At 45.1% G+C, this 19177-nt stretch overlaps 1 protein-coding gene across 3 annotated transcripts in view; it reads right to left on the bottom strand.

Annotated features, from left to right (window-relative positions):
• Positions 1-10216: 10216 nt before the first annotated feature.
• Positions 10217-19177, bottom strand: part of RAD51B (RAD51 paralog B) — a 567235-nt gene continuing 558274 nt past the window's right edge. For 2 of the 3 annotated variants that reach the window (XM_028122766.2, XM_028122656.2), the window contains one exon: positions 10217-10725. In XM_028122766.2, coding sequence (XP_027978567.1) covers positions 10709-10725 — 17 coding nt within the window. In that variant the 3' untranslated portion in view covers positions 10217-10708. Of the gene's footprint in view, positions 10726-14875; positions 15793-19177 lie in introns of those variants that run through there. The other variant, XM_028122716.2, reaches the window with a different exon arrangement.

The following is a 19177-nucleotide window of genomic DNA, read 5'->3' on the forward strand; positions in this document are numbered from 1 at the left end:
CCATGGCCCCTTGGAGCGAAGACTGGGCAGATTATTTCTATGCCCACTTTACACATTGGGAGATTGTGACTCAGGGAGGTCACAGGGGTCCTCTGAGGGCACAAAGCTGGAACGTGGTGGGCTGGGGATTGAAGACCTACACCTCCCATGACTTGGTCTTGGATGGGTTGCCAGACACGAGGGGCTAGCAGTCACCCCACTGTCCACCGGAGTCTCTTGTGTCCTTGAGAACTGTTTCAGTGCAGACAAAAGACCACCACCAGGGTCTACATGGTTTTTCAAAATTAGTATTTTATTTATTAAAGTCACACATTAAAACACTCAGCTGTCCCTTAGGCTTTAAAGTTCACCTTTACAAATCTTATTTTACTCTAGTTATAAATCAGATGTTCAAGAAAAGTTTGTGATGTCTGCACATTTCAAAAGCTCCTTCCCTGCCTTATGCCTTAACAATGAGCCGAATACATTCCACCTAGTACACTGCACCTCATGTATCCCACAGTAAATCATGCCAGAAAGGAAAAGAAAGCCCTGCTGGAGGTCTGGGCCAGACATGACCATGACCCCAGGCCCGCGGGGTGGGGTGGACTTCCTGCCAGGCACCCTGTTGCTGGCCAGGGTACCATGGCAGAAGATTCAAGAAGCACATGGATAAAGGAAGAAAATGAAAGGCTTTCTCTTCCTCTATTCCCTGTTTCCCTTTTTTACCCTTACTCCGGAGAAAACTTTGTGAGGGCAAAGTCACAGGTTGTTGAGCAGAGGCTCAAGGGGCAGCTTTCCAGCATAGACTCTCCAAGCCCCTCTCCCCTTCTGTCCACTGTCTACATCCCCCCACCCGGCCCCCAGTGCATCACAGCTTTGCTAACTCCTCTGCCCTCCCTCTGCCTCTCAGGACTCCAGTCTTTCCTGGTCACCCTCCCTTCTGCTGCCTTCCTCCCCTCCCCTCCCTTCTTTGGGCCTTGGGAGCTCTCCGCCCTCCCCCTCCCTGCGTGTCCTTCCAAACCCACACTCTTTGTTGCTGAATTCAAGGTTCTCAATACAATAAAGCTTTGATGATTGGCCCCGATTGAGAAGGAATGTCAGCTTAAATTAATGAAGGGTCTGAATAATAGAATTTTAAAGTGAAGTTTAGTTGCTTTCACATTTGTAAGACATCCTTTCCACAGGGGGAAGCCTTTGCATTCAAATGCAGTAAAAGCTAATGCTGAGAAATGGGGCAATATGTCTTAGAGACTCTTTTAAACGCTTTAACAGAAAGGACCCTCTATAATTGGCATATACTTTCTTTGAATCTGAGTGTTTCTGCTCCTAAAACCTTTCATTTTTAGCAATCAACATTTCTTTTTATCACTGAGATTTTACTGGGCTTCTCTCAGATCTACCACAGTTTCAACTCCTGAATTCTTTAGGACAGAGACATTTCCACATGGAAAGTCTCTAAAAATTTTTAATTTTCAATTTCGTGAGCAATACACGAACACGTTCTTGTTTTCTTGTTTGCAGAAAATTAAAACCTTAGCAATAACAATAAGTGAAAGCCTTATAAATAATAAAGGAATTCGTGTCCCAGTTTATATCACTTTAAGGTGGTAACAATGTATGCTCTACAGCAAAGGATCCTGCACAAAAGTCCCTTTTCAGGGTCCCATCCAAAAGGGAACCATCTACATCTGACGGGGTCTTGCTTTCTTGCAAGAATAAGGCATCCTTGAGGTAGGTGAAGCCCACTCGCTCCCCCATCTCTCCCATTCGGTACCATGATGCCTCAATCCATCCCCATTTCCATACTGCTGCATTCCACCCCTGAAAGGGACACTCACCAGGATGAAACGAATATGGCCAATGGTAACAATTACTAAATCTAGATAAGGGTACTTGGGTGTTCAGTATGCTATTTTCTCTACTTTTCTGTATGTTTCAACTTTTTATAATAATAAAAGAAAAACTCACTAAATGCTACGAATAGCAAAACAGCCAAAAAAACCCTTGGAAGAGAAAAGGACTGGGTCTAGTTAACGCTATTCTCCTCTTCATAGGGATTCCCAGCCCAGCATTGGGCAAGGCTGAACCTCACTTACAGGTACAGTTAACAAAAGAAGTGCATGGTGTACTTCTGAGCAGTGTGCTCACAGTTGTAAGCCCTTTCATACCTATTCTTCTTTTCCTTTGGGGGATAGGTGAGGCAGTGTTGTCCCCATTTCCCAGATGAGGAAACCAAAAGATTTGGTGACACCACCTAACAATGTTGGCTCTGTTACCGCTTTCTTACTAGGCAGCAGGTATTATTGTAGGCACCTACATGTATTAACTAATTTTATCATTACAACAACCCTGAGTTACATGTGTAACTTGCTCAAGATTGCAAAGCTAGTAAGTAGTGGGCTGGAATATGAACCCAGGCAGGGTACTCATGGGCTGGAGCTCTTAAACACCTACATCCTCATGTGATGACATTACAGATGTCTTTCCAGTAGTCCAAGAGAGGAAATCTGGCAGCCTCCAGGGTTCCCTCAGACTGTAAATGTGCTGACTTGGCCCATCCACTATTTTACAATTTTTGAATTAATTGCCATAATTTAAAAATTTATTTAAAGAAAGATTTCATTGGAAAATCCAGATTTCTTGTTCTCTTGAAAAATTAGACATACTGGCAACATTAGGCTAGCATCCCACAAAGTAGTAATTGGCCGGAACTGAGTATACATGGCCCCGTAGGCAGGGCACACTCTTGCCAATTTGTCACATTCCCCACTACTCCCTATTATTGCACCTGGCCTCTTTTTGCAGCTCTGTTACCTAACGTGAGCATTTGAGGTTGCAACCCCTGCACTGTAAAAATTTACACCCCCAAAGAAGTAGAATGTAATGTCAGCCCTGATGGCATCGACACACTACCTAAGTCATATATTCATCCATCTATCTATCCATCCAACCATCTCTTCACGTATCCAAATGTCCATCTTTTTGCTCTGCCCATCTCAGCCACCCTCCCTACCTAGCTTAGCGATTCTCAAACTGACTGTACAGAGTCCCATCTGCCATTTCTTGACCAGTGTCTACTCTTCTCCGACTCAGAAGGGCAGCATCAGAGGATGGGCGATTATCTGTTGAAGAAAAGTTATGGCAGCTGTTATGGCCTGAACTGTGCCCCGCCCCCGCTACCACCACCAAATTCGTATGTTGAAGTCCTAACCCCCAATATTGACTGTGCTTAGAGGCAGGCCTTTAAAGAGAGGCAATTAGGGTTAAATGAGATCGTAAGAACAGGATCCTAATCCAAGAAGACTGGTGTCATAAGAAGAGGAAGAGACACTCGGAGTGCACACATATGAAGGACCACGTGAGGACACAGTGAGAAGGGGCCCATCTGCAAATCGAGGAGAGAGGCCTCAGAAGAAACCAAACTGACACCTTGTTCTGAGACTTCCAGTTTCCAGAACTGTGAGAAAATAAATTTTTGTTCTTTAAGCTATTCTGCGACGGCAGCCTTAGCAGACGAACACAGCAGGAAACTATTTTTCATGTGCCCCCCGCCTACCCTTCCACCTCCTCAGCCCTCAGCCCTGTTCCCCTGCGCAGACTAATCACCTGACACCCAAAGCCATTTGGGCTAGTTACTAAGAGAAGTCACAGCAATCCCAGTTAAGAAGGTCTGCTATTTCCCCAGGGATGTAAACACAACCATTGGAATGGGCTGGGAGGGTGGGGATAGTGTGGGAAGATGCCACCAAAGAATTTCATCAGTGAGATGCATTCAGGACATTTCACTAAGCCCCATGTACCTGAAATAGGGAGATGCTGCCTGAGTGCACAGCATAAGGAGACTCTGGAGCTGAGATGTGGACATGCAAAGTATTAGTAAAACCTAAAGTGGCTTAAGGAACATTGACAGCCACAGGTTCGTCCAGCTAGTTGGCTGGTTTTAGCAAGCTGGTTTTTTTCCTGGACAGTCTGAGTCCAGCTTAAACAGTGATGGTCAGAATAATCACTGTAGAATTGGCTTCATCCTAAGGCTTCCTATGGGTTTCCTCCAGGTGTTCTGGTTAGAGAGGCTTATACTATTAACATAAAGATAGGTGGTTGCTGATTAACCCCAGAAGGGCCTAGAGGACTGGGAGAAAGCCAAACTGGCTTCTGCTCCATCTCTGCATCAGCTTTCAAGCTGTTAGAGTGGTAATGACTGTGGAGTTGGACGGTGGTGTTGGAGGGAGAGACAAACCCCAGATGGGTTTTCACATCCCAGGGGACAGACAACGGCAATAGATTTCAACCTCAGATCCTAAATGGAATGAGCAGAAATCTGGAAGTCATCCAGAAGAACTGGCTCTAGAATCCCACAGCAGCAGGTTTAGAAACGCCATCAGAACTACCTCCCCCGCCACCATAGGCTCCTAGGGAAACTGCAATTTTAGTCAGTAGATAAAAGTTTGAACAAGGTTTGACGAATGATTTAATCAACACTGACATACCCAGAGCTCAGGAAAGGGCAGGGAAATCCAGGGTTGTTTAGACTTGCCTCTAATTCACTTCTAGCCTCACGTCGACTGAAAAGAATACAGAGATGCTGACATTTGAATGTAGGTGTTGGGGGTTGGCCTTTTAACCAGCTGACGAGGTATAAAGGCAATGGTCTCTAATGACTAAAAGGCAAAGCCCAGTATCATAATTCAATCCTCCCCCAGTCCTCTCCTTGAAGTGTGAATTCAGACAAAAGCATAATTTCTCTGACTCAGATGAAACAGGGCAACACCACACACGACCAGTCCTCTAAAAATACCAGGGAGATTTGTGAAAACTGCCAATGAAGAGCTTTGGGTATACTGGGAGAACACGATCGGCAAAGACCTTATCTACACAGCCTCCTTCACTTGTGTTCTAAACCATATTTTGGAAAGTAGATTGCTTCAGACTTGATATTCAAGACTGTAGGACCAGGGCCCCATGAAGCCTGAGGGTGGGGGCCTGGGGAAACGCAAGAGTCTGAGATGGGAACTAGGGATCCTTGCAAGGGTCAGAAAAATCTCTGGGGGATTAGCAGAGCCAGACTATCTTCCTGCTCTGCTCCCTCTGGGTCCCTTGATGGAAGTTTCTTATGCTTCTGCTGATGTTTGATTTTGCGGAAAGGAAAATTGCTCCAAAGATTAGAAGAAAGAGGAAAGGTACTTGGGTCCCATGGTGGGAATGGGATTTTCTTCAGCTAAGAAAGGGTTTTATTTCCATTCCTCCTTCCACATCTTCCCTAATTTTCCATATATTATCAAATAAATTTTAAGAGCTCTTCCTTCCCACTCACTAGTCCTATACCTCTCTGATTATGCACTTCAACAGGGTGAGAAGCAGGATGCTGGATCAGGGGTTGGTGTATGAGCAGTAATAGGAGCCCGAGCTGTGGCTGGAGATCAGGCCGACGGTGATGAGATGGGGGGAGGAAGAAGCAAGAGAGAATGAGCATCTTTGCAGCAATCCCACCAAGGGTTCAAAGAGCCCACCAGGGCCCAGCCCCTCCTCATTCCCTCACAGACCCTCTAAAGGAAGCTACTTTGCCCCAGGCTTGCGGCTCATCCCTCAGCCCACAGCTGACTGGCTGGCTAGTGACCAATGATGTTATCTGAGACAGAACAATAAGACAGGCCTGAGCCAATGAGATTGTCTCTTAGGAATTTTAACTAAGAATACCAAGGAAAAAAGCCAATGGGAACTGAAGTTGAAAGGCTGAGGTATATAAGGAGGAGCTCAAGAGCTGAGGATGAGCCACATGCATGCAAGCTGAAGTTTTGAGTAAGCAGAAACTGCAGTCTATAGGACATGTCTGCTGGGACATGAGTACCTCAGGCAGAAATGCAGAGGGAAGCAGAGACTCAGAGACTCTGGGGTAATAAACCCCCCGGGGCTGCCTCTGCTCCTAAAGGCTTTCCAATTCCAGGCCACTTATATCCTTAAAAATACCTGTTCCTTTTTACCCGAAGTAACTAAGACTCTTCTCAATGAAGAGAGCCCAACTATAAGTAATAATGTGTACCAGTTCCGTGTAGGTAAGCTGACAAGGAATTACCTGAAGACATTTGCTTTGGGGAGAATGAGTAGGCTGGTTTCCTTAGCAAACCCGGCTACTGCCACTGCTTACTTGGAAGCATCTTGTGTACTTGAGATCAGGTTTTAGGCAGGAAATAGTGTGTCCTAATTTCTCTCTTTGTTCTTATGATGTCAGGGTAGGCCAAGACAATGTTTGAATCCTGAAGAAAGGAGGTCTTGGCATCTACAAAAAGTGGGCTGGTCTGAGAAAGCTAAGTCCTTTTTAAGTTACTAAGATCCAGGTCTACAAATCTCTTAGAGGGAGGCTTTAAAACCATGACTTTTTACCTAGTTAAAAGGAGCAAAGAGGTGTGGCAGCCATGTTGGTTCACCAGTGGGATCTCGTGAATCATTTCTCATCTCCAGTTTCAGGGCTTAGGAGGGCTAAACTGGAAGGAAAACTGAGAGCAGCTCTTGTCAATATGAGACCTCATCTATTATGTCCACAGCCTGTTGGAAATGTCCCCCGGCAAGGCTGCCATCAGCACTTGACTGAAAACACATGGAAACAGCCCACTCAGAGCAGGAATTCATTATTGGAAGAATAATAAGGGAAAGTTTTTTTCCCCCCTCCTCTCTCTCTTTCTTTCTCTCTCTCTCTGCTGGGAGAGCTGCTTTCTGGAAAAGTCACAGGGCTTAGAGGGAATTTGAACCATGTCTGGTAATAAGGGGAGGAATGGCGGAGAAAGGGCACGTTTCCAGAAGCCCTTTCATACAAAGCATGATAGTTATGGGCAACTCAAAATTAGTATTATTCATAATGTATTGTTGAAATCAGGCCATGGCTCCCTTTAACCCCTTATCCTTTCCTAGAGTTATTAGTGTCTGATAGCTCCAAGGGAAAAGTATCCAGAGTTAACTGGTTTTCCGTGGCTACTCTTCTCTTTCAAAATGGTTGCCTATAGACTAAAATGGGCTATAAAAGTATTTGGTCTTCTTTCCCCAATACTAGCCTGTAAGTCTTCAATATACACTGGGTGATCCATGGGAAAGGTATGTGCAAGGCATGAGTATGAAAGAAGGAGATAAGTGCCAGCTCACTGGCTACAGCATTATGTGGCAGACATTACAAGTGTTCACTAATATCTAGTTCTCCTTCCCTTCCAAAATCAGGGAGGTTTCTGTTTCCCACCTCCTTGGAGCTAGGTGTGGATGCATGACTGCTTGGCCATGAGAGCAGAAGTGATGTGTGTCAATCCTGGGGGGAAGCATATGATTGCCAGTGCACAGTGCTTCTCTCTCTTCCCCTCCTGTGGAAATGTGGAAGTACCTGTGGACACTAAAATGGAGTCCTGAGTCATCACATAGAGGACAACATCCCGGGAGAGTCTCTCAGACAGGCAGACTTTAAGTCACTAAGATTTTGGGGGTTTGTTTAGGCAGCAAAACCAAGCCTGCCCTGGCTTATGCCCACTACTGATTGGTCAACTCTCTTCCCAGATCTTTTGGAGTTCTGGAGAACTTGTGCTCCATCTGAACACTGTGCTCACTGAAATTCAGAGAGGTAGGCAGTGTGCTTTCTCTCATGCCTAGAATACTCTTTTAAGGACTGCGATGGGCTCCCTCCTTCCATTTGAGCAAAAGAGGTCTCTGTTGAATTCTGCAGTAGAATAAAGAAAGCCCTTTCACAGCCACAGGACAAAAAGCGATGGTGACAATACTGAAACCAAAGCTCAGAAAAAAATGACACTCCCAAGTGGCTCTAAGACCACACTTTTAAGGTCAGAATCTGATATTTTTGTACTTCCTCTTGCCTTCATTCCATTCCTCGCTTCCCCCTTACCTAATCCTCATTCCTCAGCTCCAGAGTTCTCATTTGGCACTCCTGAATTTGCCAGATAATCTTTTAAGTCCTGTCCCTGAGCAGTAACCTTGCTCACAACATACAAGACCCAATGCATAGAATTCAGCACTTCTGGGTTCCAGAAATGTTTACTCTGTGGGCTGATAGGGGCCACTTCGGAATCCTCACTAGGATTGCTGCTTGGAGGTTAGCACGGTTATGGAAACAAAGTTGGACTCTGATATAAAAATGTATATGTACACACACACATAGGAAAAAAAAAATCAGTGAGTTGCATCCAAGGTCAATACAAGATACCTCCCTAGCCTCTCATGGGAGGTACCACTTTGGCAGCTTCTCAGCTCATGAATACCACCTGTGTCTTCTTTCTTGTGAACATTTCCTGGGGCAACTTTCCGGAGCCCGTCTCCTAATCTTTAATCATGATAGAAAGAGAAGGAGGTAGTGATGGAGTCTCTACCAAACCCTCAGCACCGCTGCCCAGGCTTTCTGCAGCCACTCCTCCCAGTGCAAGATCAAACCACTAGTATCGCTGCTGGTGATTCTTTGGAAAACATTCATGACGGTCCTATTATGTGCATGGTATTGTGCTGAGTACTTCAGTGAAACGAGGATGACGAGGAGAAGTTGTAACAGATGTGAACAGAAATACGACGTGGGTGAGGGGTGAGAGAGGAAGAAGCAAGACCGAGTGGGGCCAAGTAAGTCCCCCTTCCATCACTTTCTAGCAAGAGACTGAACTTTTGCCTCGCTCATCCGAGAAGGCGGAATGCTGTGAAGTCCTACTGTGAGACTGTTAGGATTAGGTAAGCTTACGCATATGTAGTGTGTGTCAGACATGCAGCAACACTTAATAAATACTGGCAAGATGCAAAAGCAGCACGTAGGTCCTGTCCTGGTAGCGTGGTGTGTGGTGAAAAGCCCTGTTGGAACTTGGAGCGGGAGAGTGCCGGGATGGATTTGCCAGTCGCTGGGTGTAGAGCACCGTCTCAAGGTTTCCTGGGGTCAAAAAAATAGGCTCACCGAGGAAGGCGTCTAATCCTTGCCATTTGGGATTGGGAGAGGTCTTCCTTTTACCTTTCTCAGACACTGCTGATTGCCCTGTTTTAATGTGTGAACTGTTTAGCTTTTCTCTCTTGGTGGGCAGTGAAAGTGGAGAGAGACCAAATTAAGAGACACAGAGAATAAAACATCTTTCTCAACTTCTCAAATAGTCCCTTGATGTTTGAAATTAGTCAATTCATGTAGTAAGAACTCATAGGAAATGTACCTTTATTCAGCCGCAAAAACTCAGCTTGGTTTTCACAAATGTTCTATTGAAGACCACAAGTTCCCAAAATGCATCTCACTCTGAGGGAGACAAATGACCACAGTCCGGAAAGTCTGCCTCCCCGACCTCTTCCAGGTCTACCAAAACGCTTCCTGCCTTCTAATGCCCAGCACATTGTTTGCTCTCCAGGAATACCTTCCCTGATTCACTCCCGCTGGATAAAATGTTCCTGCTCTTGTCCTTGCAGCATGTGGCTTGGATGTACATCTATCATATCATTTTATTTTATTCTGTTTTATATTATAGTTAGTAGTATATGAGTCTTTTCCATTCCTCGCAGTACAGTTCTCGAGGATGGGACGCATATATCCTGTTTTTGTGAGCTGCACCGCAGCATTTGGTAAGTGCTCAACAAATACTGAGTTGTTCAGAGACTTAGGCATTCACTCACTCTTCACTGATCCATACCTATTTTGTGCACAGCATTCTGCGGGGCACTGCTGGGCACAGGAAACATGAGATAGGATAAGAGCTGACTGTAGCCTCCAAAGCATTTAAAAACCTCTGGATGGGGACGGGGAACAGGTCCCCATGCCAAAGTCCGGGAAGATTTGATGCCTGTCTTTGAAGGAGCTGAAGCCCCCAGGCCTTGCTCTGAACCCAGTCTTAAGGCTTTGGTTGGAAACTTCATAGCAGCAGGAGGGCGTAGGCTGGGTGTTCTGCTGGAAACGACTAAATTACCCTATGGGTCACCAATTGGTTTATTTGCTAATTGACTGGCCCAGCTTTGGGCTTTAAATCTAAAGAAATCATTCCATCCTTTATTAAATACTGCACGAATCTCACTCTTTGTTCTGCAGGACTATACACAATATACTAGTGAGACTTGAATTTACACCACAATAGCTGTGCTACTAAGGACCTTCCAAATGCCACTAATACCATACGTGTTCCGCTTCTCAGCTGGATCCGAACCTGCCAGCAAATTCCGAGCCCATCGACCTCCCTCTGACACAGGAGCAGACCCCCACACCCATGCCCGCCCCCCAGCCTCCCCATCTTTCCATGATTTAATTTCTGAAATCAGTTACTCTGTGGAGACCCCAATTCCTTTACACCCACTCTTTTTATATGGTGGACAATACTTTATTCGGAAATGTTCCCTCCTGTAATTACAAATCCTGTTAGTCCTCCTCCTCCTCTCCCCAGGGGGATTGTGGGCTTTAATTAATTAACGTGGCTAAACCGCTTTGAGGTGCCTGGTTGAAAGGTGCTATATAAGTGCAAATTATTATTATTATGGCTGTTGACATCCCATGGCGGCAAAGCCTTCAGCCCCACGCATCTACAGACCTGAACAAAGGCTTCTTCATCTTCACCTTCCCTGCTAGGTCTGAGATGGCTGGCTCAATGGTATGGGGGCAAATCTGTTACCATCTCAACATCAATCAACTAATTAATCCCCATTATGTTGGCTTCCGTTTCCTTCTTCCAAGCAGCACCATCCTGTTTCATTTCACAAATCGTGCCCCCAGCAGCTCTAGACAACGGTCATAGTGTCCCTATGGCCGCTGTTGGCCTAAAGGAGAGAAAAAAAAAAAAAAAGAGGGAGAGAAAATAAGTTTGAAAAAAAAAAGTGTGATCATGAAATGCACTAACTTCTCACTAACAGTCTAAATAAAACTCCTCCAGCTGTAGTCCCCTTGCACACATACATACCTTTCTATTACCTAGGGAGCCAGCAGCCTCACAAACCAGAGATACCCAGAAATACAGCATAGGTGTAGGGTATTGTAGGGTATCGGCTTGACCGCCGATAGCTAGAGACAAAAGCCCTTTCTGGGCTGGGTGGGAAGAGGTCACCCAGAGAAGTGGGAGCCCCTCTCTGGCTTCCTCCACTAGCTCCACGTTTCGCCTGAGAAAGCCAGCTGCCATCTGTAGCCAGGAAGCCCTCACAAAGACAGGGGACCATGATTTAGATGTTTTGTGCTGCACCTAGCAAACCTCAGCCCTTAACAAATGCCCAGTACTTCCACTGTGATGGGAGCCATTGAAAGCAGCCCTGTGGGGGAGACGTGGCCTCTCGAAGGGACGCTGCTGACCAAAATGCTCCTTACAAGGTTGTGCCTCAGACCCTTTGTTAGCGTGGACGTGGGTGAGCCTCAGGGGGTCATGTCTTCATCTGCCTCCATTTATCCTCTCTATTGAAGGGCTCCTTTAGGACATCGGTCAGTCTCTGTGGGAAGTGATTTGGAGGGCAACAAAAGAACTTGGGCCCTTTGGGGGGCCTTCAGAATTCAGTAAACATCTGGACACGGAAGGCCAGGTTCTCAAGCAGTCTAGCTGGGGAGATGTCAAAAGAGAGAAAAAGCTGTGTATGCAATGCAATCTCTTAGTTCTGTGGCAACATTTGTTGGAGAAAAACACAGCCGCCCCAGTAGGTAGATAGGAAGATTTTTCAAAAGCTCCTCTATTTGTCAGTTTGTGTGAGGGCAGAATACTGTTTGTCAGCTCTTGTGGCATGTGTGAGGAAGGAGAAGTTTCGCATGGCTGGGGAGCAGCATGTGATGGATGTTCCGATTCTCTATGTACGATGAATAACCCACGGTTGAACAAGCCTGTCCTGGGAGTTGTTGTTAAGCATTTCTGTTATCCCTGAGGTTTGGAAAACACTTTCTAGTCAAGGTGACTTGTTAGATTCTCATCATGAGCACATTTTAATTGACCAAAAAATGAAGTACTGAGGCTAAGGGATTTACATTTCATCACATGGTGAAATTCAGGATCTGAACTCTTGGCTCTCAACATCCCCTTTATTATTGAATCAATCCATTAGAACACATTAGTCAGCATGATTCAACATTAGTCACATGGCACTAATCAGTATTCCCCAGGGTTCCCAAATCTATCCTCAAACAGGGAAAGAAACTGGCCTCTATCAAGAGACAATCAGGGGCTGATGTCCAATTCAAGCCCCCCTCCCCCACGCACACTCTCAGGAACCTTCCTTAGTCATCCATTTGAAATGATTCTATTTCCTTTATCCGTATCACATTATTTGAACCTCAATAATAGGTGTCACAGTTTGCCTCCGATCAAACTTACTTTGTTTTTGAGCTAACTAGATTTTGAGCTACTAAAAGAGAGGGACCATTTTTTTTTTTCCAGGCTTATATCCCCCGAGCACCATGGTTTACAAACAGTACATACCTCAACAAATACCTGCTGAACTGAACTCACTGAAATGGAGCTTAAGTCATATTCCAGAAAGAACACCAAGTCCTTTTGGAAGAAGTTTTCAAAGAAAATCAACAACCTGAATTGATTTAACATCTTTTAGTATTATTACCTGGGCATTTTCACAAATGCAAATTGTTAGCTCTGCAAAGATAGCCAAATGGCTTCCAGGTTCTAAAAGAGTGTGGATCCAATCTAACTATAGTCCAGGCCTTGGAATAAAGTTTTTTTTCTATAACCTTATTCCAACTGACATTTTGTTCCATGTTTAAAAAAATGTGGAGACGGGAAAAAAACATTTTGGGGGAAAAATGTGTTTAGTCTATGACTTTGGACCAAAAGTCATACGCTGCTTTGTGCTATAAGCACAAGTAGCTCTTGTTCAAGTATCTTTCTTGCATAGTGTATAATAGCAGAACACATACTAAAGTTTCGGCTTGACAGAGATTCTGTTATGGTGGGGGACCAAGATTTTTGGTCCTGATCCTTGATGGCATTACTGATTGTGATACCCTACTTCTCTGCTCTAGACTCTACCAAAAAGGGTACTGATAGCATTTTTAACATACAATATTTACAATACAATACTTATGTTGCATTTCAACATGCTATGAGCCCAACACTACGGTCTATACTACTGCACCCTGGGGTCTAATCTCTGCAATTGTGCTCCTCTGAAAGGGATGTGTCACTGAATATTCATCTCTCCTTCTCTCCCATGGTAAAACTCCCAAAACTTAGCTGGGAACATGGACACCCAGATAAACCACTGCATTTTCCAGTCCTTCTTCCCATACATCTACAAATTGGCCAATATGATAAAAGTAGAAATAATGTGTGTAACTTCTGGTTAATATCTTAAAAGAAGGAGGATGCCCTTTCCTCCCACCATCATTCTCTACCCCATACAAATTCTGCTACAAATTCTGGATGGAGGTCATGATGCTGAGCCACTGTGGACCATGACAACAAGGGCAACAGCCTAGGTGTGATGGGGCAACAAGCTAAGAGCCTGGGTCCTTGGACAAATACATGGGATGAGCTGCTATACTAGCTCTGGACTGTATTCCTCTGCAGTGCTATGTGAGAAAGCAGGAAACCTCTACTTTGTGTGTCACTGTTAATTTAGATTGTGATTCCACCCAGCCAAACGTGCAACCCAACTCAAGAACTTTCTTGAGGGATTGATTACATTAGTGTGACCGATCCAATCTCAGCTTAGGATTTCAAGATTCAAGATTCAGGACAGAACTGGTATATCCCAACAGAGGCTCATGAAGCCTGAGAGATAGGTTACCAGAGGGGCTTCCGTGATGGAAGAGGAGAGGATCCAAACCCATTTCTGATTTAATAAAATCTTAGGAGCCTTGGGTATCTGAAAAGGGCTACAGACATAATTTTGACGCAGTGAACACCACTTTGCCTTTCTGGAACTCAGTCTGCTGACCTGAAAATAAGGGTGATGGACAAAACTAAAACCTCTCATTCTTGGAAGTGTATATAGCTAACTTTGGGAGGAATTAAAGTAATTTTTGTCAACTAATCATCTAAGTATATGCATAAAGCACATGTGTTGTGCAGAAGATCCCTCTAGAGACTATGGAAAGATTATACCCCAATGGCAGAGGTAAAAGAGGCATCCATAAGGAATACAAAGAAGACTGCCCCTGGAAACATGACAACAAACTTATAAATTACACACAGCTGTGTAGAAATTGGTCCACTATCTCCAGAGGAGGTTCAAACTGGTAAACGTCCTTGGAAAGCAACTTGGGAATATATAGTAAAGATTAAGATGTGCATACCCTCTGACCAGTCACTCCACTTTCTCTATATACCTACAGAAACCCTCCTACCAGCATACCAAGCAGCATGTGCGACAGAAATTCACTGAGTTAACAAATGACTGAAGTCTCCACCAACAGGGGAATGGACAACATGGTGTATTCATACAATGACTACGGATACCTCATTAAAGTGAAAGAATGTCGTCTGTGTGGATCGGTGTGGACAAATTGTAAAAACACAACATGAAGTGACAAAAGCGAGTTGTGGAATGATGTGTATAATAAACCATTTATGCAAACTTGGAAAGCACTCAAAACAAATCATAATATTATGTGTGGATTCACATACATGTAGAAAAGTGCTTCAGCATGAGGAGAAGGGTGTATATCAAACCCTGGAGAATTTCTACTTGTGTGGAGGAGTGCGAGGTAGGAAAGGGACGGACTGGGACGGGTACGAAGGAGTTTTTTATTTTGTCAAGTTTTATACCTATAATAAAAAAAGACCTGAAGCAAATGTGACAAAATTTTTTTTAAAGATTTTATTTATTTATTTGAGAGAGAGAGAATGAGAGAGAGAGAGCACGTGAGAGGGGGGAGGGTCAGAGGGAGAAGCGGACTCCCCGCTGAGCAGGGAGCCCGATGCGGGACCCGATCCCGGGACTCCAGGATCATGACCCGAGCCGAAGGCAGTCGCTTAACCAACTGAGCCACCCAGGCGCCCCAAATGTGACAAAATTTGAACATTTGCTAATTCTGGGTGTTCAAGTCATGGGTTTTATTATTTTCTGTCCCGTTCTGTATTTTAAAAAGTTTTCTTTTTAATTTTTTTTTGCACACTAAAAACAAAATCTCTCTTTGAAACTAATAGCCAGAGTAAAAGAAGTAAACAAAGCAGAGGGTTGGTGTGAGGAGATGTCATGGAGGCAGGGAATGTGAAGTAAATGTCAAAAAAGAGGAGAGAACTGGCAGAGGGGCATCCTTCCTCATTTTCCCCGGGGAAGCTCCTCCCTGACAGGCAAGCAGGGGCCACAGAGGTCAAGGCCTTGGCCTGCCCCAGCTTTCTGAGGCTGCAGGGGCACCTGGCAGCCAAGAGACAATGTGACAGACCTGCTCTGCCCTCTTGTCTGTGACCTCTGGGAGTGGAGTTCACTCTCTCTGCTCCACTGAATCCCAGGGCTCTCTGCCCAGGCTCCCACAAGAATGCCAGGCTCTGCCAGGTGTGTGGGTTGTATTTATGAAGGAGACCTCCATACCTGGATGGAAATGGATTGAGAATCTTCTGGGTCACTTTGAGTCTACCAGGCAGAAAACATTTATATGGGTTACTAATTCCAACTGAAATCTGATGAACGTAGATGGTGGTATTTGGGGGAAAAGAATTTTTCAATAAATCATCCAGTTGGCTCAGTGACTAAGAAAATGGGGTGGAAGAATCTAACCCAACTCTGTGACAAGGGAACAAATAGAGGAGATTAATGCCTCTCCCAATAAGCTTCAAAAGGAGATCAAACAACCATTCTTGATTTTACAAGAAAGATGAGGTGCATAGCTTTCCAGCTCTTAAGAAAAATCATTGTTTCCTTGTTTTCTGGTTTCTTCTGAGTCCCTGTATTAGGTGGCTGGAAAAACAGGAAACTAGCTTCAGTTGCAGAGTCTTCTCTGGACCCATCTCAGGGTGCCCTGGGCTCCCCCTGAGGTTCCCCAGCCCCATCCCAAGGTTTATGCTGCTCATTCAGACTTAAACTAACAGAGGACAGTATCAGAATCCAAATTCAACCTGTCCTACCTAATTTTAATTTTTTAAAAACAACATAAAAACCACAATTCTGTCCTACCAAGAAACTAAGCCATTATCTTATGTCCTTAACAACCTGGCTTTTGTTTTTTAAATGCTCCCTGGATTCCTGAAGAAATGGAGAGAGTAGGGCAAAGGAAGAGTGAATAAGGAGGAGCCCCTGCTGACTTGGCCTCTTCACTCCCTGGCCAGCCCCGCTTCCTTACCAAGTCGACAGGCCTCCACGGCCATGAGGCCAGGATGGAGGCCAGGCCGGCTCTGGGAGAGCCTGGCCTTGGGGTTTTCCGGGGCCTCCTGCAGCATCAGCAACACAGCCTGGCTGTTTTCAATTACAGAACCTTAATCTTTATTTCTGGCCTGACCCAGAGGTCCAGAGGTCCCAGCTGTGTTCTGCAGGGCACAACATTTGGGGCTTGTTGGGGAAACAAAGAACACGACCAGAGGAGAACATGGGTCAAGTTGGAGTTCCCTGTAAATGCTCCCTTCCCTTCTGCGGCCATGCGGTTTTTGTGGGCCCATAATTAAGGCCGAGTCCCAAAGCCAGCCCCTGCTTTTTCCTCTCCCCTAGGTTCCCGCGTCCCTTAGCCTCAATCTGAGCCAGCCAAAACTCTCAGCTTTTCTACCCAGTGGGCACAGGAGAAAAGGCTTCATGGGAGCCACCCCCATACCCTCCACCTTTCCCACCTCAGTTGCACAAAAGGGCTGTCTATCCCTCTGCTGTGACCTGGCCTGTCTCAGAGCCTGAACCATCAGGAAGCTGGTGGCTGTGAGCTTCCACTCCTTTGGGGCCAAGTATTTCCAGGGTGTTGAGCCCAACCATGAGGCCACGATCTCGACAAATGCAGGAAAGACAAAGAAAACGCAAACAGCAGAGCATTACCATGGGAATGGCCTGAGCAGGCGGCTTCTTGAAAATGCCAGGAGGGTGGGTTTTCTTTTTAGTTTTTCTTTTCTTTTTCTCTTTCCCTTTCTTCCTTCCTTCCTTTCTTTCTTTTTCTTTCTCTTTCTTTCTTTCTTTTCTTTCTTTCTTTCTTTCTTTTCTTTCTTTCTTTCTTTCTTTCTTTCTTTCTTTCTTTCTTTCTTTCTTTCTTTCTTTCTTTCTTTCTCTCTCTCTCTCTTTTTTTTTTTTTGCAAAAGGAGAATAGTTCCGCTTTCTATTTTACGACAACAATAGCACAGACTGGCTCCTTCAAGTATTTCAAAAAGCAGCCTGAGAAATCTCTAACCAGGCCCCTCAGTCTCTCTGGCCTGTGGACGTATTGTTCCTCCCAGCCCAGGGAACAAAGGGGCAGGAAGGGTATAAGGCCCCCAGTTGCTGGCTCTTCTTAGCATCCTAATCCTTGAGAACTGGTGAGGGGAATGGCCTGTGGAGCCGGGAAATCGAATTTCGGCCTCACCTTTTATTTCCACCCTCTGCTTATGCACACAGGAGCACTTCAGGTATTATAAAACCTCCTGGTGAGCAGGCTGGTAGGAGTCTTGGACGTGCTAAGGGGATAAAAGGCACTGAGGGATCATTCCCACATTCACTAACCCCCTGAAAAAAGGGTAGCCTGTAGGAATTGTTTCTTCTTACCACTCCAGGCTGGCTCCATTACAAATCCCGAATGTCCAGTCCCAAGGGGCTGGGCTGGCAGTTTCTTTTGTAGCCGGTAGCTGCCCTCCCTCTTCCAGCCCTTCCCCCTCTGTCTCCCTGCCCCTCAGACATGGATTGCATTTCCCACCCCCACCCCCAATTCCTCAATACTAGGTACCCACCAACCTCCATGCCAACTTGGGGCTATCATGCCAGAGCAACTCCTCACACAAGGAAAGCTTCTTGGCCTTGGCTGTTGGTACCTTTCCAAGGTTACCACCCAGGAATCAAAGGTTTCTTTGCCTTAAACCTGGGGAATTGTGTAGGTGGGTTTTGTTTTGTTTTGTTTTTTTAGCTCAGTCATCTGGTAAGAGGAGGGGCAAAAAGTACGTTTTCTGTTCTGGTGTGTGGAGATCTCAAGGTACAACTCTGCTGAGTGAGCTAAGTGATGACAAGTACGCCATCTCCTAGGAGAATCAGATAAGGTGAAGGGTTAAGGCCTTTAGAGGTCACCCAGGCCAATGATTACAGTCCAAGTAAGAAAAACATTTTGCACTGTATATACACAAATTCATAATGCACACACACACAGTCACACAAGAAATATTTCATGAAACAGTGCAATACGTGTGAAGTAATCTGATATTTTCTATTCTCCTCTATTTCATTTTTAAAAATTCTCGTTGTGACTCATTAATTTCATTTCATGACCCACCAGTGGGTTGCAACACAGTTTGCAAAGCGCTGAATCAAGGTCAACATTGTCATTTTCAAGCTGACAAAACTAGGGTGACAGAGATTTTTCTCAAGATCACACCAGAGCTGGAACAGAAATCCACGGGGTCTCTCCACTAGAGGAGGGATCACCATCTTTCTCAGGTTCAGAGCTCCTTTTTGTTTTCCCAAATTCTTGGGAGCACACAGCTATTGGGGAGGGAGTACCCAGAGGTTTGTATTCAGTGGTGTGTCTGCTAGGGGCAGAAGGGTTCTGCTGCCTCAGAAAACCTTACAGAGGGAGGTGTAGCTGGGGGAGTGGGGTCGAGAAAAAGCTTCAAAAGCAACCAGGTGAGGCACTGCGGCCTCCCAGACATTTTTATTCACTGGTCGGGGTTCCTGCATCATGGGACACTTTCCTGAATTTTTTTCTTTCCTGGACACACAGCTATAGGTCAGCCTCCTTTCGTAATCCACCTTCTCCTTTGTTTCCTGGCTTTTTCTAATAATCTTTGCAGATATTTAACCTCTACCAATTCATTTCATTTCTAGCCTCTACTCTCTGTCCACAATTCCTATTTCCTGTCAAAATCATGATCGTAGCAATGAGTGCCAGAGAGGCAACTCTGTGAATCTTGTTCCCACAAATATTATCCTAAAAGTACCCTAAAAGATTAGGTCAGGCTTAGAAATGCTATTTACCAAAAGGCCCGTGATCAAGAGAGAGGCACTGTATCAAGGCTCTCAATACAAGCCATCTGGGCAGAACTGCCTCTTTGCTTCCTGAAATTGCCTTGTAGTCTTCCATAGAATTTCTTAAAATCTTCATCTACATTTGATACTTAGTTGATTTCTAATCTTTTCAGAAAGCCTCTAAAAATGAAGAGCCAAAAGCCACACGGTGTCCTGGGTAAATAAA

The sequence above is a fragment of the Eumetopias jubatus genome, unplaced genomic scaffold (assembly GCF_037043125.1).
Source record: "Eumetopias jubatus isolate StellerSeaLion01/CBP00866 unplaced genomic scaffold, mEumJub1_p1.0 scaffold_7, whole genome shotgun sequence".
In the NCBI taxonomy this organism is placed as follows: domain Eukaryota; kingdom Metazoa; phylum Chordata; class Mammalia; order Carnivora; family Otariidae; genus Eumetopias; species Eumetopias jubatus.